General features: G+C 36.6%; 1 protein-coding gene across 3 annotated transcripts; it reads right to left on the bottom strand.

The window, feature by feature from the left end:
• LOC113227578 (alpha-tubulin N-acetyltransferase 1-like) lies at positions 1-27,785 on the bottom strand. Of its 3 annotated transcripts, none has more exons than XM_026460536.1 (7): positions 27,510-27,785; positions 26,145-26,297; positions 24,880-25,051; positions 24,652-24,806; positions 17,716-17,812; positions 2,790-2,842; positions 1-2,742 (listed from the first exon to the last, which is right to left on the bottom strand). In XM_026460536.1, the coding sequence occupies exons 1-7, from the start codon at positions 27,611-27,613 to the stop codon at positions 2,682-2,684; spliced, it is 795 nt and encodes a 264-aa protein (XP_026316321.1). In that variant the 5' UTR covers positions 27,614-27,785; the 3' UTR covers positions 1-2,681. The 3 variants fall into 3 exon arrangements, 2 of the variants coding, with proteins under 2 accessions (XP_026316321.1, XP_026316329.1); XM_026460544.1 differs by having other exon boundaries at positions 1,011-2,718; XR_003310213.1 differs by lacking the exon at positions 1-2,742 and adding an exon at positions 21,306-21,363 and having other exon boundaries at positions 2,807-2,842.
• Between the last annotated feature and the right edge of the window lie 193 nt (positions 27,786-27,978).

The following is a 27,978-nucleotide window of genomic DNA, read 5'->3' on the forward strand; positions in this document are numbered from 1 at the left end:
TTGCGACATTTTGACGATAGCGATATAATAGGTAAGAAATTACTCAAAAGGCACCTACCGCACCGAATTGTTTTCATCGATAAAGGACAAGCGCACGCGTCACGTGCGTACGTCGCTAAAGGTGAGACAGAAACCGCAATATCGATGTCCCGCTCCCATTATTTTTGACCGAGTTTGCAGCGAGTAAATAATCTTACTATAGGCTTTTTATGTCGAAAGCGCACTACTCAGGAAAATTGCAGGATGGATTTGGGATACTCTCATTGATAAACACTAACAAAGTACTTAAATAGTAGAATTATAATGCAAATAATACATAATTTACCCTTTATTGAGACCTATAAAACCACATGCAATGGATTGCCTTACTCATAACTATTTTAACAATTAATCTTAATAGTTACGGCCTAATAAAGGGTGAAGTTAAATAAACAAGAAGTAAATAAAAATGTTTCGATAAATTATAATATTATTATACATAACATAATTTTTTAATACACATATCACAGTAGGTACATGTTGAAGAAAAACGGTGAAAGAAGCGAACACGCGCGGGCTGGTCGGGGCCGGTATTTTCCTCTACTGCACATGTCGGTTACGGCTGAGCATACGTACAAGGCCACAAAAGTACGAGAATAAATATTCTCGACATTATAAGAACGTTTCTGTGACGGATGTAAATTCCAGAAAGGTGCTTTAGAACTTTTGAAATATTCTCTGCTAAGAATTTTTTTATAAAGGTTGCTACGAACTTTCGCAGCTTAATTAGGCCTCTTTTACCTGCTACACACTCTCGTCCACGTCTTTGCTGACGTTCATCTTTCATATACTGCGTAAAATTATCTATCTTTAAAGAAAATGCGAGAATGCTCCAGTCGAACGATTTGAGTAGATTTTTGAAAAGACAATTCAAATGATTTATTTAATATAATCAGCACACGTCTATCACGGCAACTCTTGTCATGAAAGTAAAATAAATAAGTGAGGAGTATTTTATATAGCAACCTCAAAATCTGTGATTTGAGTGGTAACTACGATTGCACAACTTTTGAGTTTAAACTTTTGTGTTAAGTCCATTTTCTTGTTTCAATTTCCGCTTAAGTTCAGACTAATTGCAATAAGAAAGATAAATATACAATAAATTAAATAATATTAATAACTTACGCCGAATAAGTACAATTCCTATGAAATTACTATATAATTACAAAATCATACGAAATTACTATATATAATTCCTATACAACGCTATTAAGAAATCACAATCACCAACAACGTTATTTTAAATTCAGTTATACCCAGTAAATTCAGACACACACCTATTATATTTTCACCATTGCTTTATGTACAGATCTTAATTAAGCTGATATAAATTTCAAATACGTCTTAAATATGACAATGCACAAAATAACCTGTGCAAATTCGTGGACGAGGCTGCGGAGCCGGAAGACAGACACTTTTCTTTGGTTGTAGTCGAACACCGATTTGTATTGCGGTCGCACTTGTATAGGTCAAAGATTTCTTCGCAGCGCTCTGCATATATTATTCGTGTGAACCCACAAAATGAGTTTCGAAATGTTGAGTAATAAAGATTTTTGACAAAATTGTTACTAAGTTTCAGTTGTCGCTTCAAATATTCTGGAAGTAATTAGCTAAATTCCTCTATCAGCAGTAAAAATTCCCTTCTACTAATCGCCCATCCCTCGGTATCAGATTCTACATGATTTTCGAGTCTGTCCACACATATATAATGTGTGTGTAATTCGCATTCATGGTTTAATCACACAATATACACTTTTACGAATTTCCCCTATTAGACAAACTCTATATCGTGAAAAGAATTCTTTGATGTACTACGACTATTTTTAATGATAATAGTGAAAACAATATTAAACTTCATGCTCGAAGGTATAAGATAATAGTCTGTCGTTTTTGAAGATGGAGTAAAATGACAATTCATTACGCAAAAGAGTTAGCCCGCTTACAAGCTAAGCTAATGATTGCAGTCGATAAATATTATATCGACTATCGACTGAAAGTTGGTTGCGCTTATGAAATAGGCGAAATTGTTTCATTTGATTCAGGATCGGCCCATTATACGTCCAACTGCTGGGCACAGACACATTTCAATTGTTGATTTTTGAAAATTAATTCATACACACACTAAATACAATAACGTAATTAGTATTCATTAGTAACATTCGCAATTCAGTAATTTTAGGCAAAATTTTACCTACGTTCACAACACGTATACGTCGACAACTACAACATGATTACTTCAAAATTTTAGGAAAACTGGCAACCTGCAAATGTAATTTTACGCCATCTTAAAAAAAGACAGACTATACATTCATAAGTCACTTTACGTTTTAACTCATTTATGCAGAACACCGCTCAACTCGTGCGGGCGTGCACTCACACAGATCTCGGTTTAACCTAAATCTATATATAAAAAGTTATATTACAATTAGCTGCTTCAATAATAAATATTTATTAGTATTGTCGCACTACTAAATGCATAATGTGGTCACTGAGATAAGTTCATTGGTATGTGATAGTGAAATGTGATTCCTCATTTGCGTTCACATAAAAAAATGAATTCACTGTTCGAACGAGATTTGGTAAGAGGAACGCGACTCCACCGAGCGTCGGCAAGTGTGAGGGCCGTGTGACGCGCGCTACCGTCATTGTGAGTTGTTAGCGCGGCCGAACTGAGTGTAGCTGCAAGCAACCGAAATAAAACAACTTAACAAAGAAAACTTTGATTTGCAAAGTGGCGCCGGCGCACTCACCCGCTGCTGGTCTGGTAATAATGCGAACCACCACCACCACCACCGTGGATTACCTGTGAACGAACAATACGTACATTAACAATGCTTACTTGTGCTCGCTCTATTTGGCTGGCTGTGCGATTACGACTTAAGAGTATGAACAATAACCCGGCGACGAGGCGACCACAAAATTGTTCAGTATTTTGTTTAATGTAAAAATAGAATAAAACTAAAAGCTGGCAAGGCTGTTTTGAATCCCGTCGTGATAGAACGAAATCAGCTACAATATTATGGCAATGAAATTATATTGTCAAAGAAACAGAAATTCCTGTAAGGGGCGAGTCGGGAGACGAATAAAACGGCTGAGTGTTGGTTATGAACTGACTTATATTTTATAATAAATGCGATTATGTAAGGTTGCTTATACTAGACATGCTTACTCCCTACAACTTACACAAAAAAAAATAATTAAAATTAACTTTTATTTTTTAGATACGTTTAGTGTCATATACAATCACAAAATACATATTTTCAATCGTGGAATAATTTTGTCCTGTTTTTATGTAATATCCAACTTGCCATTCCTAATTATTTCCACGTTGGGTGACACATATCTCACTACCTTATATGGACCGGAATACAATGCGTCCATGTTATAACGAACTTAGTTTTTTATTAATACTAAATCATTTACATTATAGTGAATTTTCCATAGCATCTTTTCCTTGTCATTTTACTTGAGAGGAGGTTTTGTTTAGCCTCTTTCTGAGATAATTGTATACGATATTTTAACTCTAGTGGGTAATTCTCAAAATTGTAGTGGCTCTACAGATGCCGATAAATTATTAGGAAGAGAACACAATTTCCCAAAAACCAATTCGTACCGCGTAAAGTTAGTTTCTGAATGTACAGTTGTATTAAATGAAAAACACCAAAAAGGTAGCCATTGACTCCATGATTCCGGATGATAGTCCGTTTGGATTCGGAGAAATGACTTTAAATATTTAAGTATGTGTTTCCTCTAGTGCCAATTGATTGGTGGTGGTAGGCTGTTCTTCGACTTGTTTTGTAATTAAGGGATAGGCTTCAGTATATTTTTAACCGACTTCAAAAAAGGAGGAGGTTCTCAATTCGACTGTGTTTTCTTTTGTTTGTATGGTACGCGATAACTCCGGCATTTGTGAATCGATTTTCATGATTCTTTTTTTGTTGGAAAGGGGATACTTCCATAGTGGTCCCATTTTGAAATTGTCATCATTTTGAAGGAAATCATCCACCTCTAAGGGTGGCTGTTCACGCATGAAGATTCATTTTTATAAACAGCGCCTAAATTTTCTTAAGGAGCAATTATTTTAATGGTTGATTTTACTATTTCTCCAATTCAAGGCATTTTCTCTCAATATTCTTTGAGTAGTGAGAACGGATTTTTATTATCTCCAGTGTCAAGTCCAGTATAGTGGCAAATTTAAGGATATTTCAATAAAACTTAGCAAATAGACGTAATTCCACGTACTTTTGAGGTCGTTTTTTTTTTAGTACTCTGTACTGAGATTGTGAATTCACATTGTAATGTTAAAATATATGAAAAATTTCTGTTGTCTATATCTAAAGGTCCTACAATATCTAAATATTTTTTTTCGAATGCCGTATCTGAAGTGGTAGTAATAGCCATTGGTTCTCTAACCGGTAATGAATGTTTTTGGCGTCGACATTTTTCGCAACGTGTTAGATTCTTTTACATCATTGTCAACAATGATGTAAAAGAATGGTCCTGGCCAAAAATAATATTTCTTTATATTGTTTGACATTCGTCTCGTACCAGCATGGCCACTACTAAATAGGAGATGAAAATAATTTATTTATATATTATTTATATATTATAATGACACGTCTGTCATCCTTAGCCCAGTTACACGAGAAGAAAGTTTTCGCGCGGCCGCCGCGCGGGGATCGCCCAGTTCGCCTTTATGTACATGAATGGCGAATCTGAATTCTAATTAGTATGCAACTACATTTATATTCCTCTCAATAAAATTACCGCGCGGTCTCCACGGACTCCGTTCGGTGACCGCGCGGCGGTCGCCGAAACGTAACGTACAACGTAAACTCAAATATCCGTAATTCCGAAGACCGATTAATAATAAAACCGTTATACTTTCGAGTAATTTTGATGCTTTTCACAAAATTAGCTTTTGTTTTGTAATCTTCCTAGAAAAATACATTTGACATTATGAATATTCGAGCTAACGTTAGTTACGAGCAAATGTATTTTCTGACTTCTGATAAGTAATCCCAAGCCGTAATACGACTACAACAATATTTTGTTAGTTATTGCTAACGTTTAATAAAAAATCATTTAAAAATAAGATGAAAATCAAAGCGACTCTATAGTTTCTTTGTTCTAAATATTTCAAATTTGAAATTGACGTAATGGGTCTCTTTTCATCTTTCGCGCATGCAATGTGTAGAAAAAGGAGAATTAGCTATTTGAGTATTTTGTGTGCTTGTGTAATTTATATTTACGATTCGTTTGTATATAAATTTAATAAATTAAATACTATAAAACTGTACAAAATAACACTTTTAAATGATAACTATGATAACACAATATATTTGTTTAGTGAAAATATGAATCAAAATTCTGTTTTTACACTTTACTGCTGTATATTTTTTATAAGTTATTATTATATGGTACTGCATGATTGACAACCGCGCTGTCAGTCGAAAAAACGAAGACTGTTGCGCTATTGACGCTCTATATGCGATTTTAACGCCCTATAGGTACGGACACTTGATAGCGCGAACCCGACGTATTCGACACGACGCTTCATTTGATTTATTTCATAAAACAGTGCCTTTTCTTCAGAAGGTCCTATCTCAATCAAATATAATCTCACTTCTTTTAAATCATTATACAGAGATTCTAATACACTTGCCATAGACATTAAAATTATAGCGATTAAAATGTTATCATACTGTTTATTGTTAGACGCCACTTACGGTTTTCACGTATTGTATTTTATTTTTACGCACTTACTTTAATCACTCACGACAGGTTGCACTCACATTTCTTGTGTATACGACACTGGAACTTTCCAAACTAATACTCAAAACTGTAAACGGTTTCTATATGTTTGGCTGTGTGTACTATAGTAACCTTATAAGGACGCGCGCGGTGTCAATTGCAAGGCGCATTCTTCTAATAATTAAATATCTGAAGTAGGAGAATATGTATTTATAGTATTTTTCATTTTAAACCACGTCGGCTTTGGAGGTTAGATTGGGTTTGTAATTTCGCTGCCCATGTATATCTAGTCGCATACGGAACACCGACCTTCTTAGGGTGTTTCGGTAAAATTCTGCATTTATTATCCAATTAATATGGCATTTTTTGTATACTTTATATATGACGTAAATTATACCGCATATTATCACGAGCGTTATAAACGACAGCAGAGCTTTCGTAAATTGTAATATGGTATTGATATTGCTCACTCGATGCCTGATTGTTACCTCCTGCAGCATTCTGCACTATGATGGTTTCTTCAGATTTTGACTGTTGTTTTCCCATTTTTACTGGTACACAATAATACACGTCTATCACGATGTCGAAACTCGATGGCACTTGGTACATTTTTAAATTAACTAGTTCGATTAGATGGCACAAAATATTCCAGTCTTTTTATGGAGAACGGTATCAAATTCAACAACGCGCGCGGCGAGTCGGCCATAGATGGGTCGCCGTGTACGGGGCGAGTCGGGAGACGAATAAAACGCCTGAGTGTCGGTTATGAACTGACTTATATTTTATAATAAATGCGATTACCTATATAAGGATGCTTATACTAGACATGCTGAATCACTACATTCCCATGGAAATTTAATTCAGTCAACTCACTTATCGTCGCGGAATCTCATTAAACCGATTAGAAAAAGCATTATTTCTGTGTAATAAGAGCTAACAAGAGGGTTAACGAGGGATGTAAGGGGGCACACACCATCACAGCTCTTATTGTCAACCTCACCTGCACGCGGTACATCCTGCAGTAACCGACGAGGCTCTGGCGACCGGTAGTAGGCGGTATAGCCCTTCCCCGCATTGGCGCTGTCAAACTGCTGGCTGCCGACGGGCAGCAGCGTCGGTAGTACAAAGGCAGCGCCCTGCGATCTCCAACCCGCATGCCCAGCGTGGAGATTATGGGCAATAACCCCCTTCATGGACGGCACAACCAATCGAAGGCCCCCAGTTCCCGGTCGCCCCGCTATTCCTGGTCACGGTAGCGGCCATGGTACCGGCGGGGTAGGGGGTGCTAAGAATCCCCGGGCTACCGCAGGCTACCAAAAACAACTGACCCTGGCTACGTTTAACGGACGAACTCTTAGGCTTGACGAACACCTTGCATAGTTGGAAGTGGAACTGGAGAACATTAGATGGCATGTTCTGGGGCTGTGTGAAGTCCGAAGAGAGGGAGAGGACACCATAACCCTAGACTCGGGCCATCTACTGTACTTCCGCGAGGGTGATCAAACATCCCAAGGTGGTATAGGATTCCTCGTCAACAGAGTCCTCTCTAACAACGTTGAAGAGATCTCCAGTGTGTCGAACAGGGTAGCGTACCTGATCCTTCGGCTATCAAAAAGGTATAGCCTGAAGATCATTCAGGCCTACGCACCGACCTCGACACATTCGGATGACGATGTAGAAGATATGTACGAGGACATATCGAAAGCCTTACACAACACCACCAAGGCTCACTTCAACGTTGTTATGGGGGACTTTAACGCTAAAGTGGGATTCCCAAATCTTGACGAGTCTCGAGTCGGCCCGCATGGTTATGGAGTAAGGAATCACGGGGGGCAAACGCTAGTCAACTTCCTCGAGCACGAGGGGCTCTTCTTGATGAATTCGTTTTTCAAGAAGAAGCCTCAAAGGAAGTGGACTTGGCGAAGCCCCGACGCTGTGACTAAAAATGAGATCGATTTCATCCTGACGGACAAGAGACATATATTCAGAGATGTCTCAGTGATCAACAGGTTTAGCACCGGATCTGATCACCGACTTGTACGAGGCTCTCTGAATATCGATGTCAAACTTGAAAGAAGCCGCTTGATGAAGTCCACGCTCCGTCCTAATCCACTCCAGATCATGGCGGGCTCCGAGAAGTTCCATGAACTTCTCGAAGCGAGATACGTCGAGCTGGAACCCACCGAGGACGTTGACGAGGCGTGGTTGGGACGCTGAGAAGCGAGGGCATCAAATTCTGTCAATTGCAGCGTACGGGAAAGAAGTCTAAACTCTCGGATGAGACTCTGCGACTTATGACGAAAAGACGCGATGACATCCAGGCCACTTCGTCACAGAGGTCATACCTAAACAAGCAGATTGCGAAGATGGTACGGCGTGACCTTCGGAGCTCCAATACACGCCTCATTGAGGAGGCGATAGAGCGAAACCGAGGGTCCAAAGTATTCACTCAGCAGCTTGGAAGGAGCCACCTGACGAAGCTTACAACGCACGATGGCCTAACCGTTACGTCAAAGCCGCAGATACTCGCCGAGATAGAGGACTTCTATGGCCGTTTGTACGCTGTAAATGCGCCTCGGGTCCAGCGTGACAATCACGATTTGAGAGCCACCTTGACGCGCCACTATACCGACGACCTGCCAGAAATCAGTCAAGACGAGATCGTGTTGGCTCTAAAACAGCTTAAAAATGGAAAAGCCCCCGGTAAAGACGGAGTTACTGCGGAGCTTTTGAAGTCTGGAGGAGTTCCTATTATCCAGGAACTTCAGAAGCTCTTTAACTTGGTCATTCACTGCGGGAGAACTCCACGGGCGTGGAACAGGAGTATTGTAGTTCTCTTCTTTAAAAAGGGAGATAAAACTGTACTGAAAAACTACCGACCCATCTCACTCCTGAGACACGTCTACAAGCTGTTTTCTAGAGTCATCACGAATCGCCTCGCAAGAAGACTCGACGAGTTTCAGCCACCGGAACAGGCCGGGTTTCGGGGAGGATATGGCACCATAGACCACATACACACAGTGAGGCAGATTATACAGAAGTCCGAAGAGTATAATCGGCCCCTGTGTTTAGCTTTCGTGGACTATGAGAAGGCCTTTGACTCTGTCGAAACCTGGGCTGTCCTGGAATCCTTACAGCGGTGCCAAGTGGACTATCGTTATATACAAGTGTTGAGATGTCTTTACGATGCTGCTACCATGAGTGTCCAAGTACAGGACCAGCAGTCTGAACCTATCCAATTACGCAGTGGGGTGAGACAGGGGGATGTCATATCCCCGAAACTGTTCACCGCTGCATTGGAGGATATGTTTAAGACGATGGACTGGAAAAGGATGGGCATTAACATAAACGGCGAGTACATCTCACACTTGCGATTTGCAGATGACATAGTCCTAATGGCAGAATCGCTGGAGGAACTGGATCAGATGCTGAACAGCCTAGCATCCGCCTCGCGGCGGATTGGTCTCGGCATGAACTTTGATAAAACCAAAGTCATGATCAATGACCACATTGATCCGAGACCCATCTGCGTCAATGGCCACCTTCTTGAAGTTGTTTCCGAATACACTTACCTCGGGCAGATTCTGCAGTTAGGTAGAAATAACTTCGAGAAGGAGGCCAGGAGGAGGATTCAGCTTGGGTGGGCAGCGTTTGGGAAGCTACGTCGAGTCTTTTCGTCACCCATCCCGCAGAGCTTAAAAACAAAGGTTTTCAACCAGTGCGTCCTACCAGTTCTAACGTACGGAGCTGAGTCGTGGACACTCACGATACGGCTAGTCCACCAGTTTAAAGTCGCTCAGCGAGCTATGGAACGAGCTATGCTCGGAGTTTCTCTGAAAGATAAACTCCGTAATGAGGTCATCAGACAGAGAACCAAAGTAATCGACATAGCTCTTCGGATAAGCAAGCTGAAGTGGCAGTGGGCTGGACATATCTGCCGAAGAACCGACAACCGCTGGGGTAAACGAGTTCTTGAGTGGAGACCACGACTTGGCAAACGTAGTGTGGGACGCCCTCCAGCCAGATGGAGTGACGATCTGCGGAAGATTGCTGGCAGGAAATGGATGCGTCAAGCCGAGAACAGGGCGAAATGGCGTGCATTAGGGGAGGCCTATGTGAAAAATGAAAAATGAAAATGAAAAATATGTTTATTTCTTTTTTACATGTACTTAAAATTAGAGTTTACAATTGGGTCTTCCTTTTAGGTATCATCTACCTGTATCAGGAAGGCCCGCTCTTCCATTGTACTTTAATCTTAATAATAAACCTAGTACAGAAATGAATGAATTTATAAATGTAATTATGTATGTGAATATAATTACATATATATATATAATGTATAATGTAATATATTAAATAATTATTCATATATAAAATAACATTAAATAAATATAAAAATGTTAATTATATTAAGTAAATTAATATATATTATGTGTGTGTATTTGTATATGTATGGAAGTATACACACCATCTGATTATTGAATACCCGTTAGGGCGTAACCTAGAATAATATTAATATCTATAAATCTTTTAGGTTTTTAGTGAGATGAATATATAAAATAGTTGTCCAAAATAATGAAAATAATAATTAGGAGGTATAGAAATAGGTATATAAATTAATGGTGAGATATGTTCTCCGTTTCCTCATAAGTCAGTGACAGTAACCAGTTAGTCACAGCCTTTTTACAGATATGGAGCTGTAATTTGCAGATATTAATTTTTTTATTGATATTGTTGTACAAACGTGCTGAGTTAACCACGAATCTACTATGTCCAGCAGTGGACTGCAATAGGCTGATGATGATGATGATGATGATGAAGAGCTAACAAGACGTGCGTTTCGCATCGGTGGTCCGAGCAGACTACTCAAATCAAGGGAAGGCAAGGCATAATACAGATTTTACCGTACTTTGAGTATTGTAAACAATTTGGGCCGTCGAGTGTGGACCACTTCAGCACCACCTGAACCGTGTTCTCCACTCCCAGGATTACCACAAACTACTGGACAGAAATAACACGTAAGGACGTGAAAAAACAAAACAAAAACAAAGTAACAATTTCAGAAATGACACTTTATAACGTCTCCTACCTAACATATATAAGTTATGACAAAAAGTAAATAAAAACCAACTTTGTAATCAAGCACTGTACTTTAATATCAATAACTATATTAATGAATCAATATGGCGCTAATCATAAATAAATAAAAAAAGCCTCGTTCTTTTAAAAATAGATCACATTTTGTCTCCGGAGTCACAGAGTAAAATGAGCTGGAAAACTTGTCTTATAACTCTGTTCCTAGAAACACAAAGAAGATGCACTTAATATGTAGCTACCGATCGTCATTCTTTAAGGTTGTTATGTACAAAACTTTGTTCTATAACTTTTTAGTTAAATTAAAATTGCATAAAAAATATCACACAAAATGGGGACAATTTGTGAGCCCGAAGAGACACAATTATTTGTACGACATACGTAAAGTCGATTTGTTGGACAATAAAGCTTATAAAAAATATCTTAAAAATATAACAATCAGCCGCTGGTTCTATACCTAGAATAATCATGGAAAAATAAACAATAACTGGAAAAATTGAATCACGCTTGATGTTCTTTTATATTCCTCATAAGAAAAATATTAAAAAGTCCCTGTAAAATTACAGGGACTTTTTTAATATTTTTCTTATATCGTCTTTGCCTCTCAGCTGCGACAGTGGCATGGTAACTGCAATAAATAAATTTTATGTAGTTAGGTTATGTAATGGTAGTATTAAACAATCGTAAGCAAACTGATTTAATTTTTTTTTGTAAATAAATTAACAATTGCTTTAAAAATGTATAATGAATTTGTGCCTGAGACACGTTCATTTAACAGAAGCTCTAGCTTTCTACTAAAAAAAGTACTAAAAGTATCTAAAGTTCAATTCAGTTTCAGTACATTTTTGAAATATCGGTATATATAAAGTAAAATTTCAAAAACACCATTAGAATTTCCGTTTGCTAAGTTTAGATTTTCATTTATGAATGGCTCTTTAGTTAATTATGTTTTGTATTTACTTATAACGGAATCTTTAGTATAGAAAATCACTTGGCGCCACAAAATTGTCTCTTGAGTCACAGTTTTCGTGACGTCGTGACGTCGACGTAGTTTGTCAGGAGACAAAGTACGATTTTAAATTATTTTTCATTCAACAATTTTTATGGAAACGACGTAACACAGGCATGTAAAGCATTTCAGACTTAAATATCCAAATATGAAAATAAAATTTGTATAAAAAGTTATTTACTTACCGAAATTTCGTCGTCACTCCGGAGACGCGCAATAAACACACGCTGTCACGCTGCGAGCTACGGGCTACAATGCGCTTTGTTGTTAAAAAGGGGACAATTATTCAAACTGTGTTTTTTTACTGAAAACTAAATCAAAGCTCTCGCAAATCAAGATTTAGACTGCATGTATATTAAAGCACATTACCGATACTACATATACAGACAAGTGGAGGAAAATTCTTAGACAACATCGTCGTTTCATTGTGCTGTGTTCCTTGGGGACAGGTGGAATTTGTATGACATCTATGTTTTGACTACTGGTCACGACATTTTATACATTAATTATTTTGGAATTTTAAACATTTTAATAAACAGTCGTAATTATAAACAATCTGATTCGATTATCAAGCTTCAAAACCGACCTTTAAGTACACATTGTTCATTTTGTGATTTTTTTAAAAAAAAGGACACTGTTACAATAAATAGTTGATCCACCCATATATATATATATATGGGTGGATCAACTATATAGTTGATTGTTTTTTACAGCAAGGAAGCTTGGGATCCTTTCCAGGGTGAGGCGTTACTTTACACCGGAACAGTTGCTTCAGCTGTACCAAGCACAAGTTCGATTGTGCATGAAGTACTGCTGCCACCTTTGGGATGGCTCTGCTACATATCAACTGGCCACTTTAGATTCAATTGACAACCGTGCCAAGACACTTATAGGTGACTCGCAATTAGTGAAGGCGGAGCTGCAGAGCCTTGAACACTGCCGTAAAGTTGCCTGCTTATCGGTATTTTACAGGATATATCACGGAGAGTGTGCGATGGAATTACACGATTTAATTCCGCCTTCCTCTTTCCATCACCGGGGGACTGGGCGTAGGCTTGGGTTCCACCCCAATGTTATGGATATTCCAAAGATTCGCACGAAGCGTTACGCTTCAACATTTATATGGCGAACGGCTATGGAATGGAATTCCCTGCCTGCAGACTTGTTCTCTGAACGTTATAACTTGGGTCTTTTCAAGGCGAGAGTGAATAGACATTATTTAGGTGTGCATGCTCCATCGCCAGCCTCATCGTCAATTTCCATCAGGTGAGATGGAGGTCAAATGCGCACTTATATTTTATAAAAAAAACTCTTCATACAAAAATAAAATTGCCGCCCCCACACCTCAAGTGTTTGTCACTTCATAAAATACGAAATGTCACATTAATAAGGTGCATGTTTTTGTATTACAGACCTTGATTGAATGTATTTTCTGTATTAAAGTGATTTGATATGTGGTTACTTTTGTCCACCACTAGAATCATCTTCATTGGCCGTTGGCCGCACCGTTCAAAGACGCTTGGTGGAGGCACACTTATTTGGGAGAGTAACAAGGAAGGTGCCCATAGTGACACATAGACAGGCCCGACTTGCGTTTGCAAGGAAGTATGGAAACTGGTTAGAGGCGCAGTGGAAGTATATACTTTTCTCCGATGAAACTAAAATTAAGAGACTGCTCTGATGGCAAGCAGTATGTACGCCGAGCTAAGAACATGGCATTTAATCCAAAATATACAAAAAAGACGGTGAAGCACGTTGGTGGAAACATTAAAATTTGGAGTTGCTTTTCGGGTTATGGAACTATTAGGCTGATACAACGTAATATGACCCAATACCAATAAAAACACATCCTTGAAGAACGTAAGCCACCGTACGGTGATGACAGATAATTTATTAATTATATAGTATAATACAGCCTACACTGAAGATTCCTCAACAGCTAACTGGTAACTGTGTTGGACCGGCCACCAAACAGCCCAGATCTTAATCCAATAGAACATCTATGGTGTCCAGTCAAAACGAAATTGACAAACAGTTGGCGAAGCAACGTGAATAAATTGTACGCTGCGTTTTTAGAAGAATAGAACTCTTTTTCACTTGAAAACTGTAATAGAGTTAATAGAGTCGATGCCGCGCCGCGCCGCTACCATACCCGTTATCCACACTTCAGGACAGGCTATTAAATATTAAATAATTCATTTTTTATTTATCATTACATTATTAAGAAATCGTTGTTAAATTAATTAAAATATACCACTTCTCAAATTATTGAAATATTGTGAATGCTACAGTCAAGTCCCTACTTCGTTCTTAATTGTTTGTCCAGCCTCTATAGTCACTAGCTAGCACTATAGTCAATATTTTCCAGGAAGGGTTATTATGTTTATTATGAACATTTGTATATCAAAATGGTGGCGTATTATGAAGCATTCTTAATTATATGACCACCACTGATTTGCATTCACGCCATATTATTTAAGAAATTAATAATAGAAATAATGCTACAGTCAATTCGGGTAACTTTGAATCGTGGTGTAACTTTGAACGTAGTTGCGTAAAAGATGTATAAATTTATTTTATGTGTGACAATCTTTTATTTTTAGTATTGAAACTGTGTAAATCGGAACAAAATTGTTAAACGAAAGTTATGAAAGAAAAAAGTAATGTTAAATTGTATTTTTTTAAACTTTCGCGGTTTTTTCTTGGCGAAAGTAGTTTGGTGTGATTTGTTGCTCAGTTTTAGAATCGGAATTAAATATATAAATCTGAATATTGACTGGTAAGTTTTGGTTTCCACACTTAAGTAGAGGTTTATATATCGCTTTTTTAAAGAATAATTTAATTTGGTTTTGTATTTACGCGTAAAACGAATTAGATTTTGACGACGTTACCAAACAGAGAAATTTGGGTAACTTTGAATGTGTTTGACTGTGTTTTTAGAGAAGAGGGTAGTCTATTTCCAGGGAGAGTTCTAAAAGTTACTCCTTTGGAAATTACTGTCTCAGTGCTCCAAAAATGCTTTTTAGGAGGTTGGTCTTGGCCCTCTAGCGTTGAGACATGTCAAGTTAATAAAGCCGATATTGTGAATATTATAAAAGAGCAACAGCTATCTAGAAAAGACGGCCGTATTTATATTGATGACGACATTTTATTTAATGAGTGGGGTGAATATTTGTTATGTATTTACTTAAAATAATTGCCTAAAATAATTGTTATAGGTGATTCATTTTGATCTCGTTTGATAGCTAAATAAGCGTAGAAATTATTATTAAACAGAAAATTTTCATTTTTATTCGCATTAATTAAAAAATCTAAAAAAAAAAAACAAGTTTTTCATTTCAACTAAATTAGTTCGTCTCGTTTTATTATGGCAATACCAAGTCAAATGTCGTTTTTGAACACACTGTCAGGAATATTTGGACAGTTTCACATCTAAAAAATATGAATATGTCGTATAATCTTCCACAAACTGTAAAATATCTAGAAAATATACGGTTTCCATATCGAAGGCTAATCTTATTCAAAGTTACCCAAAATTCAAGGCAACTTTGAATGTGACTTTTGGAGCAAATCTAGAACAGTTTTGTTGAATAATTACTAAATTCCTTCTATAATAACGAAAAAAGGGCTTAAAAGAACACTATTCAGTTAATAAAGTAATTGTTAAGAAACATAATTAAATTTGAAATTATTAGAAAAACGCCAAAAAATGTTCAAAGTTACCCGAATTGACTGTAAATCATCTAAAAATATTAAAAAAATATTCTGTTCAATATTCTGGCTAATTGTATCTAGGCTCGAACACTATAATGTGAGTTTCATTTTTTATTTAAAGTAGGTAAGTGAACTCCCACGAGCCGCCTCTGCCCCGAGCCCTTCCGCTCTTAGGCCTCTCTTTGCTTCGAGCTCTACTGCTCTTAGCATCAACTTTGGAGCGGCTGACTACTCCTTATAAATAAGTCTAGGTCAACATTTTTTCTTTCTCATCTGGAGCGGATGACGACTAAAGAAAGAAAGAAAGAAATTTAAGTAAATTAGACATTCATATTATAGTAAATATTACTTGGAACTCTTTCAGGAATCAGGAAAAGCAAGGGCGTTTTCTAGAAAACGTATAATGAGAGATGAAGATGATAGGGGTCCGTAGTTTCACACTACAATACTTACTGTTCTTTTGACATAACGTTTAAATTAAATGATTAATTCGATCACCAAAAGGAAGATCTGTCATTCTTTCGACCAAACGTGGATCGACATATAATGTTATCGATCAGTACCACAAAAGTAAATAGTTCTTTCGACCAAAAGTTCATCGACAAGTAATGTTTTCGATCAATAACATAAAAGCACAAAGTTCTTTCGATTAAACTTGATTGGGTCATTCGTTTATCCGATCATCAATAATCTAACATTCATTCGACCTCATGTTAATCGACCAAATGAATTTCGATCTTGGGTACGGCACTCAGTAACGTTTTGTAAAATTGTTCCCCAAGTGTGTTCACCGCAGAAGACAGTGACCCCGCCACTTGCTTCACCGAGCGATACGTAATCTTTCTCGATCGCTTGTTTACCTATTTTTTCAATCATGTTTATGTACTAGTATTGTTATAATTTAATAGATTAGTTGGAAAAGTTGATTGAAAAAAGATTGTTCGTAATTTAGATTTGGTACTTACCAACTTTAGGTTACACGAAAGTAGTGCTAGTCTACCTAGATTCACAGCTGGTGGTAAGCTCCGTATCGGAGCCAGCCAAAGATATGCAGAGTTTCGTTTCAACTTAGCACATTCTTCACAACAGAAAAAGCAGAACGAAACTAAAGACGTTTTTGCGCGCAATTCTCGACACTCGTAATTTGCGTAAACTAAACGTTTCATATCATGCCATAAGAACGCACTTGATGGTTAATGCACATGGTAGCGGTTTTTTTTATGCACTAACTCTTGTTTACATCACACCACGTTGCATTTCGTGAGAAACTAGAACGTATGCGCGATGTCGACTGATAATCTACCAATCACATTCTCGATACGATACGCTCCCCGTCTCTAATCGTACCCTGCCACCAAATAGATCTAAAAATCATATTTTCTGCGCATTCTGCGCATAGATCATTGTTCAAATGGTTGCCGGTACCTGTGACACGGGTAGTGCAAGTCAATGACCTTTGGATCAAACTTGGTTACCGGAATGAAATAAAAAATAAGAATTTAGGATGTTTTTATTTATTTTATTTTAGAATGACCTCTGTAAATATATCTAATTTACTAATTACTAATAACCTAATTTACTTAACTTCAACATAGTTTCACTTTGTTAAGGCTTACGACACGGTTACCGTTCCCCGAAAGTGTGGCAAGCTTTGGAATACACATTTTATGTATCAAGTAAAACAATTTTTTTCGGATATTTCATGAATAATCCGAAAATTTGGTGATTGGTAGTATACCTACCTATACCAAATAGCGTTAATTTTTAATGTACTTTAGTGATGTCCCGAGTCCCGAAAAAGTCGGGAACAAATGAATGTCGTCGCAAGGAAGTCTCCAATTTCCGTCTCAGGGAGTTTAGGTAAATATAATCTACCTATTCCGAACACTGGTTATACAAGTTTTTGTACCACATCCCCGGTTTTTTTGTACCACATACACACTGTATATAAAAAACGCTATCAAGTGGTAACCTGCTGGAGATACGGCGTTGCGACCTGTCATAGCCACTGCACAACCTAAGCTAAGCATTGCCGTCGACCTAAGTATTGAAATTGTACGTACAGTACGTAACGATACGACATGACTGAACAAAGAGGTACTTACATCAGCGATGGCGGACTGCGGCTTGTACGCGGCATAGCGGCTGAGAGAAGGCACGACGGGACGCTCGACACATGATGGCGTGCTGCGACCTGACGAACTGCAGCGCACAACGGCCGCGACGAAGTGCCCAAAACATATTATTTTTATTATACACCACATTATACAAAGATAAATTTGATTAATCCGAGTCACACTAAGCGACGACACGTTTTAAACTTAGTTTTACTCAGAAATTGTAATTTCAAATTATTGATTCTCCGTCCAAGCATGATTTGTAGGGAAAATTAGGAATCATAGGAAATATTTTTCTCCCTTAAAATAATCATTAGGAGAATAATATTTATTTTATTCAATACCGTGATGTTTTTCTAACATGATATACAATTTTTGTGACCGCAGTGAATGCAGTGCGCATTAGTTTATTATTATTTATTATGTTAGGTCTAGAACTAACATAATAAATAGGTATTGTAGATACCTACAAAGAAATAAATCTAGATAGAACGGCGATGTGGGCGGGACACACGAGTCATAATCTTAAAATATCATCAAGATTCCCCGCTCCCTCAGTACGCGTAGATTCTTGTTTGGACCATTCACATTTCTGCAATTTTTTTTTGTGCATATATATTAAAAAACGATATACTTGTATTACTTAATCAATTCATATTTAAAATTAATCGATGTAGTTTATATTAATATGATTTTTATTTATATTTAAACAATATAAATATTTATTTAAATCATCATTAAGAAAGTGACGAAAATGTCACTTCCATGTCGTGTGTAAAGTCCATTTACAATTATACAAATTAAAATTAAATATATTTATCTGTAATAAATAAAGTAATCTATATTACGATAATACATAGAATAAACTTTCTAAAAAACGCTATTGCAACATAAACAAAATAATGGATTCAAAATATTTCATAACGTTTGTGCATGAAAAAAATTGTCACCTCCATGCATAAACTTATTGAACGCAGCCATAATTTATTAAATCAGTCAACACAGTTTCTGAACAATTACAGACAACAAACACAATGCCATCTTGAAAGTTTTTGACAGCGTGACACTTCCGGGATAATAATTTTGGTGCGATGACCTATAAGGTACGATTCAAAAATAGCCTGCCTGACACAATTTCCATGGATTTGTGTCACTTCCGTGGAGGCGTTTTTTCTTTTTTTCATAAAAACTATAGTGATAATAGCTATATTGTAGTATACGGTACGTTTCATTTGGGACTACTTTGAATAATATCAGAAAACATTTTTTTTTTATTTTAAGTCCGTTTTTGAGAATGGCCCGTTTACTTGCACTTGCCATATTGTGCTGTTTCTAACTGCCTAAACTAAAGAGCGAGTGTCAGCCGGTTAAAAGGAAACATCACCTTTCACGGTTAAGTCATTTTCAATAACTTAAAATCCTGGAGGCCTACCAGAACCTCTAAAAACAATATTATTTTAACCTTACATTCACTTTTCGTAGCATGACGCGCTTAAAGTAAGCTTACTAAAATATTAAAAGTATGATGTTTTATTGGCAGTTTTGTGACTATTCATCCACTTTATTCGTACGATGACGCGACTTTGTCATTAAAAAAATATTGTTCTTAAGTCAAATAAGTCAAATTTAAGTTGGATCTATTTTATGGTTGGACAAAGCGGTGAATATGGCGTTGTGACCTATTGACACAAATGCCTTCGCGTAATCCACGAAGCCAAGATAGAGTGGGATTTTAAATTCTGTGTGCTTCTCTATTGCCTGATTGATGGCGTGGAGGTGATCGGTGGTGAAAAGTCCTCTTCAGAATCCTGTTTGTTCTGGTGGTTGTTCCAAGTCCAGTAACCTTCCAATGGGGTACTCGATTACTTCGATTAATGCCTTGTACAGGTGAGAGACAAGGCTAATGTGTCTGTAATTATGGATGTCGGACTTGTCACCTTTTTTGTGTAGGAGAATAATGTTAGAATGGCAAAATTGGTAGCGAAAGATGCCTGTTTTTAAGATGATGTTAAACAAGCTGGTAACATGAGGAAAATGTGCATGTTCACCCAATTTGAGCGCCTCAGTGCTTATACCATCTTCTCATAGTACACGGTTACATTTCATGCTTTTGAATACAGCATGAACTTTGGAGTCAGTAATAAGACGTATTGTGTCCGAACATGAATATATATTTTCAATCGGCTGTGATCCCTCTGGGGTAGAGGGCTTAGAATACAAGGCTTTATAAAATTCAGTAGAAATTATTAGATTTTCTCCCTGTTTTGGTGTTTTATTCCGTGTTCGTCCTTCAAACTAGAAATCCATGATTTTCCATTCGCAATACCTTGCTTCGCAATTTTTAGTGAACAGTAATTGCTTAGGTCACTTTCTATCTAACTTAGATTATATTTTTGTACATCTTTCCTTATACTTCCCTTTACTTGTTTGTATTTCATTCTAAAAGTTACGCTACTTTTATGTAAACCTAGGCTCGATCTTTTCTTCATTAACTTCTCTGTTTCATCAGACAGCTTTCGCTTGATGCGCGGCTCTTGTTTTATTTTATAGCTATATTATATTTTATATCTTTGAATAAAACAAATAATAAAAAAAGTGCACATTTACGATAGATTATATATATATATAATCACCAATTATATATTATATATCAACCTGTAAAGCCTATTACATATTTGGTATTTGTAGGAGGTACAACCTCACGTATTTAAAACACGTACCTATTAAAATGTAATGTTACTATCATATTGTTTTATTTTCTTATTACCTGAATAACAAACATCGATACCGATAGATTTCAACAAAATATTTATGTTACTTCACTTATTTATTATGCACTCAAAATCACGTAGTGGGCGGGCGGAGTTTTGCAAAAAGATGACATGTTTGATCTCTTTAAAAAAAGTGCAACATCGCCGTTCTATCTAGATTTATTCCTGTGGGTGAAGAACCTAGCTGAGTGAAGAAAATTTCATAAGTTTCTCACAGGTATCATTTACCCAATATAGAGATCTGCAACAAGAACTTAGAGAAGTTCGTTAGAACTGGTGGCTCGATTTGTAGCTCAGTAAGAACTGTGGCCCCGGCGTGACAACAGACGCTAGTTCGAGTCCAGTCAGACGAAGGATATTTTCTTTGTGTTGTTCTTCCTCCATTCATCCTTGTATCAATAATAACTGCCTCTGTGGCCGAACGGTTATCATGCCGACTGCCACGCAGAGGTTCCAGGTTCGACACCCGGGCCGGGAGAAATATCTCTATGGCCTACATTTATTTCTCTCGTGAGTTTGGGTGTAATTTGTGGTTGTCTATGTGTGTGGCCATTGGCACCTGCGACACAGGGTTTCCCCAGTGCGGGGCTATGTTGAGTGTGTGCGTTAATATTATTATTATTATTAATTAGGATAAAAAGTTGTATATTTTTCTAGAGTACTATAAGGCCTTAGGGACACTGGGATTAATAAATATCTTTTCGCCGCTCTCGTGATTGCGACTTCACTCCTCAAAACACATGAACTAGTATAAATTTTATCTTCGTTTTACTACTAAGTAGGACTTATAGTATTCATACGACTAACCTGACGCGCGTGTACGGGCTTAACTTAATTCAAAATGTTTCTTGTGATCGTCCAACATCTGTTACAAGTATATACATATATTAGTCATGTATACTGAGGTGAAATCGAAGTCCAAAAATATAAACAAACAAGTGTCACTGTCAAAGTGACATCTCAGATCATTTTTCCGGTTCGTTTATGAAGTTTCTAGTCATTATAACACGAGTAATAATGGAATTGAAACTGGCCCGGCACAAAAAACCATCTCAGATTTGCTTTTTAGATTAGGAATAAATCTTTGATTGCGGTGATGCAGTTCGTTCAGGTGGGGATGCAAACCGACGACCTGACCCGTTATCCATCCCTATTGACCAAAAATCTAGATTTTATTTTTATTGTCTTTATATTAATATAATATATCTTTAGATTAAAAAAAATCAATTTATAATTTTCATTATTCTTAACCACAAATATTATTTTTAATAAAACATAAAATCTATTACATGTATTATAATTGAAATAATTTTGTATTTATATTATAGCAATAAGTTATAGTTTCTATAGCTTCTGGTTAAAACAACTTGTGTTTATACACTGAATAAAAAAAGAGATTAATCAAAAAGGCCAACCAAAATTTGTGCATCCCCGAAACATCGCTAATAGGATAAAAATATTTCCACTGGGATCAGTTTTCTGAGCTTATCTTATGAAATATAAATTATGATTTGATAATACATTGCTTGCATAATAACAATATAAAACATGCATTAATTTTTCATCTTTTGACATTTCCACTATTCTTAAAATCCTTTTTGTAATGGCATTAAATTTATTTACATTTTTGGACTTCGATTCCATGTCAGAGTACGTTTAGTAAAGGTAATAGGACAATGTTTACTATTGTTACTATAAATAATTATACTTTTCTAGGCTGCATTCTTTAGGCCACTACAGTAGCAGTACAAAAAACTTGGGTCTTAATATAGACAGATGAATGCATAAAAAAATCTATGGTTTTCAAACCGTTATGCATTATTGTGGAACCTTATAAATGAACATTTTTAACCACTTTTGTTCAAACACTTCTCACAGCACAAAACTTAGCCAGACAAAGGTTCCTACACGGTAAAAACAGATTACTTAGAAAAAGACAAAATTCTTTTTATGAAGACAAATTTATTAAATCCAACAAAACGATCTTCTCCCTATAGACGCTAGAGAATAATTACTTGATAATAGTAAAAAAACGTCTCAAAAGTGTATTTTCGTTACAAGACAGAAATATTTAATCCAAGAGCAAATTAATTTACTTCAAGTCACAAAGCCACTCTAGATTCAACAAAATATTTATTTGTTACTAGAAATGTCCGATTTTGATTTGAAAAAAAAAAAAGAATGAAAAATTGAGAGGTACTTAATTATTTGACTGAAGATTTATGTTTTCTAATATCAAAAAGGATAAATTTACAGGGTTATGGACCCAACAGTGCCAAACCTTGAAGTAGCAGAAATAGGATGGAAATATGGAATCTTCTCAAATACTTGAGGACCATCCAGTGCCGTATAAATGCTACAGCGGCAGAAAGCACTAACAATCCCAAATATATGAGATGACTTTATACTATTGAAGTTAACAAAACGATAGCGCGTTTCAGAGTACATCTAATGCCATCTAGCAGTGGCGTGATGGAACTAATTGCATGTTATACTTGTTACAAGTGTAGTTTGATTTCATGCTGTAACCAAATTTCTTAAATTATGACTATAAAGAACACCCTAACAAACTAGAGATACTACGTATTGTTTCTTTGGATAAATGACTGTTTATGATTTTTATGATTACAAGCATAAGTAAAAGTAATCGTTACCGCGTGCGCCTTCGGCGACATGTCACGACAAGATTGACTATGAAAACGCAACGAAATGTTGCTTTAAGAATATACTCTAGAATTTAGAATATTAATCTGAATAGAAAACTACTTCTTTTTTTGTTTAAGAATATATTTTCTTAAAATACACCCAAGAAATTTTGAATTCATTTAAGATTATTTAAATTTGATGTAAGAGGTAAAAATTTCTTGATATAAGTAATGTCCAATTAATTGATTAGAAATGAAATAAAATCTTGAAGTGAACGTATTTGTCTCAAAGTTAGAATAAAGTTAAGAGTAAAATTGTATTAGAAAAAGATAAGCAGTATTTTTGTAGTGACAATATTTTATTACTTTTAATAAATATTTTTTCAGAATTAGCAAATATTTTGAGAAATTGCTCTTTCTTATTAGTAGAAATCCTTTTTTTCTGTGTACGTATGTACATTTGTGTGGCTAAGTTTTGTGCTATAAGTGTGTGAAAACCTAAAACAAAAATGTGTGATTATCATATTACAAATAAGTTCATTGACGAAAACATCGTGAGGAAACCCAAGCATGTCCTAGATATGTAGAGTTCTCAACCCGCATTGGGTCGCGTATGAGTGAAAATTAATGCTAATAAAATCAGAATGTAACCTGTGTTATAACATTCAGCACTAATTCCATGTAATCATTCTGATCCACAGCCCACGCGTTTTTTCTCGAGTGTACCGGAATATGCACGCGACATACAAGCGTTAATAATCCACATAATTCCTAATATCATCATGCAAAAGTAACAGCATTATTATGTGCTAATTTGCTTGCATTGAAACATTGATTAATATGCAAACCACCTCTAAGTATCAAGTATCAAAGCTAACGACACACTGTCATGTAAAATTTGGCTTCCAAATTATACCTTGTTGTGCCGATCCCACCAAGCGTGGGATTAGGACAGGAAGAAGATAGTACCTTGTAAAATAAATCTATTATGTCTTCGTAATAAAAAATCCCAATAAAGAATTACTTCTTTTGGGTACCTATAATCAAATTTAATCAAAGTTCTGTAGTTTTTTGAGATTGACGAAAGGGTTTGCCGGAATAAGGTTACCCCTTTTGCGACGATGCTGGAAAAAAGCACGCTCGCTTCAGATTATACCTTGTTGTGCCGATCCCACCTAGCGTGGATTAGGACAGGAAGAAGATTGTACCTTGTAAAATAAATCTATTGTCTTCGTAATAAAGAATCCCAATAAAGAATTACTTCTTTTGGGTACCTACAATCAAATCTAATCAAAGTTCTGTAGTTTTTTGAGATTGACGAAAGGGTTTGCCGGAATAAGGTAACCCCTTTTGCGACGATGCTGGAAAAAAGCACGCTCGTTTCAGTAGTTTTGGAGAAGATCGCGGAAATACGTACATAATAATCGAGACCTGAAGCTCCCTTTTTAAAGTTGTTTAGATACAAAATGAGTGAGCGTTAACCCCGGAATGATGTCATCAGCACGCACCTTATGTCCTCGACGGAGTCGAAGAACGACGGCGCGATGGCGAAGTTGTTATTTTGGCGCACCAGCCGCTCCACACCGTAGTTTTTACGTAAGAATTGCTCCATTTTTGGAGAAGGCCCATCCACCGCTAACTGTTCAGCACGTACACCGAGGTCCTGTGCAAGGTAATTAGTTAGTAATGTCCAGCTCGTATTGAGAGCGCGGGTGTGGTGAGGTTGCGTTACGCACGAGCAGCATGTGGTCGAAAAGCGCGCGGCCCATTCCGCGTCGTTGCCGATCGCGCTTGACGTAGAAGTCGAGGACGCATAGAGGCTCGACCTCGCGCATTTTGTCGCGCTCGTCGAATAGGAATAGACGTTTTCGCCCCACCTTCAGCATACCGATGACCTCGCCTTTACCCCTGCGACATTTTTCACATTAAGATAATTGTATTGAAGCAGTTGCAATCTAGAGGGGAGAATTGCCTTTCATGCGAGTGGATCGAATTCAAATCCAGCTACCAGCACTCCGTGTTTTTGGTGCCCTTAAGATGAAGACATTCCAACAAACCAAAAGTTAAAACTTGCAGGTCAGAATGGGTACAAAACTCTTCAAAAACATGTGAACCATTGGCCCTGAATTACTAAATGACCTTAACTTTTCGCTCAGCAGTATGTCTTGTAAGGCTTGATATATAATAATAGCAAGCAAATATTTGTTAGAACAGAAACACTACACTGTTATATTGCATACACTATAGTGAAAATATACAATGCAAATACAACTCGCAAACTGCTGCTATCAATTTACAGTCACGCCATTAATGGAGCATCTTTGGTTCAAATGACATCGCATTTAACTATGCTGTTTCAAATAATAGAAGATTCCATAGCACACACATATGTTTGCAAACTCCTCTATATTATTACCTACGATTGTCGCTTTACTATGAAAGAATGTCAGTCAAGATTGATGTTGATTAAATACAAAATATACTAACTTTTCTTTTGAGTGAAACTGAAGAAATGCAGGTTGTACGCACAATTAACAAGGACACAATATATGCACTACTACAAGTTATATACACAAATTTTAAATTGGGTAACTTGCAGTCAGCAATTCACTACTTAAACATATGACCTGTTTAATATAAATACTTTAAAAAAAGTAACAGTGAAAACCTTAATAAAGGTTTCAGAATATTTGGGTTAGATTTCTTGCAGGTAGTGATCACTCTTAGTCTTGCTGTCATCATTTCCTTGCTGCATTTAATATTTCTGGTTAAACAATTGCTTTAGCAGTGAAGAAATACAAGAGAAAACCTGCCCACTATGATAAGAGCTCAAAAGTTGAGCAAATTATTTCAGACCAATTAAGCCTTACTGTTGCAGGAATCAAGTAGAGGAAACAAACACAGGACTATTATTATATAATATTATATTGACTATGTTGCCAATAATGGCCATAAATGTTGTACTTGCTTGCTTAGAAAATATGCATAAACTGGTACAAACCCCTTGGCATGCGCATCCTTGAGCAGATACAGCAAATGCGTGGGCGAGTTGCGTAACTTCTCCGTGGTGGTAATCACTTTGGTGAGGCCTTGTTCTGCAGCCGATTCCTCGCCTAGTGTGTTGATCACACGTGATAGACTGTCCTGCATCATTCTGCAATACAATGCATAAAGCTGATTTACATGATTTGGTCAAAACTTGCACTTTACGCTGCTGTTTTAAACATTGCAAGAATAAACAAACAAATAAAATTAAAATTGCCTTTATTCACGCATCAAGTTTTGTATGTTAATTATAGAAGTATACTGTGCATATAGCAAAGACTTAAATTTTTTTTAATGCCTACATAGCGTTATAACTGGCTGTGATCTCTGCCTAACCCAATGGAAAAGAGGTTGAACGTGATATGTAGCATTTCTACATGGTTCAGGCTGACTTTAAATTGATTGAACATTTTATATTGGTTGAAGTCTTATTTTCCTCCAATGTGTGGATTATACAACTGCCGTCTACTAACTAAAACATGGCTAAGTGACAAATGGTCAAATAACCATTTTAAATACCAAAAAATGCAGCACAATATTCTCTCATATAAACAGTTAAAATTAGTTCGCCTTCTCGGAACATACCCTAACAATGCATAGCTGAAATATCATTAAACAATTTCAATATTCTAAAACTGGGTTATGGTTTTCTATAGTTTCCATTTTAGGTAGCAGATGGCAGACAAAACGTCATGACATTATAAAAAGTATATAGTCATTCTATTTATTTAACTTTTGTTAGCACAAGTACCTTGAAAGCACAGCGCACCTACAACAGCAGGCAATGGTTGCAAATCCAATACAATAGTAGCCACATTTCAGTTGATTAAATGGATTTGTTACAATTGTATTGATGTCACAAAGTTTGTAATGTGTTGTATCCCCATTGTTTGTTATATGGATTTTTTGTTATATGGGTGGAAACTCCAGGTGACCCACATTACCAGAACCCACTAAGAGTGTAAGATCCCCAGTTCAATCGACTGCTTAAGTGTATCCACATCTTTTTCTTAAGAACTAACATGCACATAATAGGTCTCACTTGTGATAAAGGAAAAAATAATACAGTGTGCATTGCATGTCAGAGAGGGTAGACAAAAATATTTGAAAAGAAAGTTACCAATATCAATAACAGATAAGAGCATAGGATAATATTAGGCTGCTTTGAAATAAATCAAACATTTAATTGATGCACTTAGATTTACGAGAAAGAATGGAAAAGCCAATGTCAGCTTTCGAAGGCTGTTGAATGTAGGCGGATTTTAATAAGATGTTAAGGCAGTACTGTGGGACTGGGTAGGTGTGTCACAAGGGTACAAACCTGAAGTCGTGGGCAACTCCGAGGAAACGCGGCACGACGAGAGTGTGGGTGATCATGGTGATGTCATCACGGAGCATTTCATTCACGGGCAAGCTCCACTCCATTTTATTTGCTTACCCTCGCTTTTCCAAACTCACAAATTCGACCAATCAACCACAACAATCTGCAACGTTATACTAATTTCCGCCCAAACTGTTACTATCAAAAGTTTGTGTAACAAAAATTTCACTCGCTTTTCTTTTAAAAAATCAAATTAACAACGAAATCCAGCGGGTGTCGATCAGTGAATGGTGAATGTTACAAAATGTCTATACACCACAGAACAGACCAAAGAGTAGGATCTAGGAACAGAGAGACCACCCATTAACTTAACTGTACAAAAAAACTTAACTGTCAAAAAAAGCGCGGGAAACCTTTGAAATGCAGAAGTGTTTTGTTGCTTAAATTTTAAATCATTCTTTATTGGGAT

The sequence above is a fragment of the Hyposmocoma kahamanoa genome, unplaced genomic scaffold (assembly GCF_003589595.1).
Source record: "Hyposmocoma kahamanoa isolate Upper Pololo Valley unplaced genomic scaffold, ASM358959v1 100021, whole genome shotgun sequence".
NCBI lineage: Eukaryota > Metazoa > Arthropoda > Insecta > Lepidoptera > Cosmopterigidae > Hyposmocoma > Hyposmocoma kahamanoa.

What these genes read in the sequence shown, in the direction of transcription:
- LOC113227578 (XM_026460536.1), bottom strand. Translation starts at nt 27,613, where the DNA reads ATGGAGTGGAGCTTGCCCGTGAATGAAATGCTCCGTGATGACATCACC. An exon ending in CGCAGTCCGCCATCGCTGAT is followed by an intron (nt 2,843 to 17,715) that starts GTAAGTACCTCT and finishes GTTCGTTCACAG; the next exon opens with GTAATCCACGGTGGTGGTGG. An exon ending in TATTACCAGACCAGCAGCGG is followed by an intron (nt 2,743 to 2,789) that starts GTGAGTGCGCCG and finishes TTCTTTGTTAAG; the next exon opens with TTGTTTTATTTCGGTTGCTT.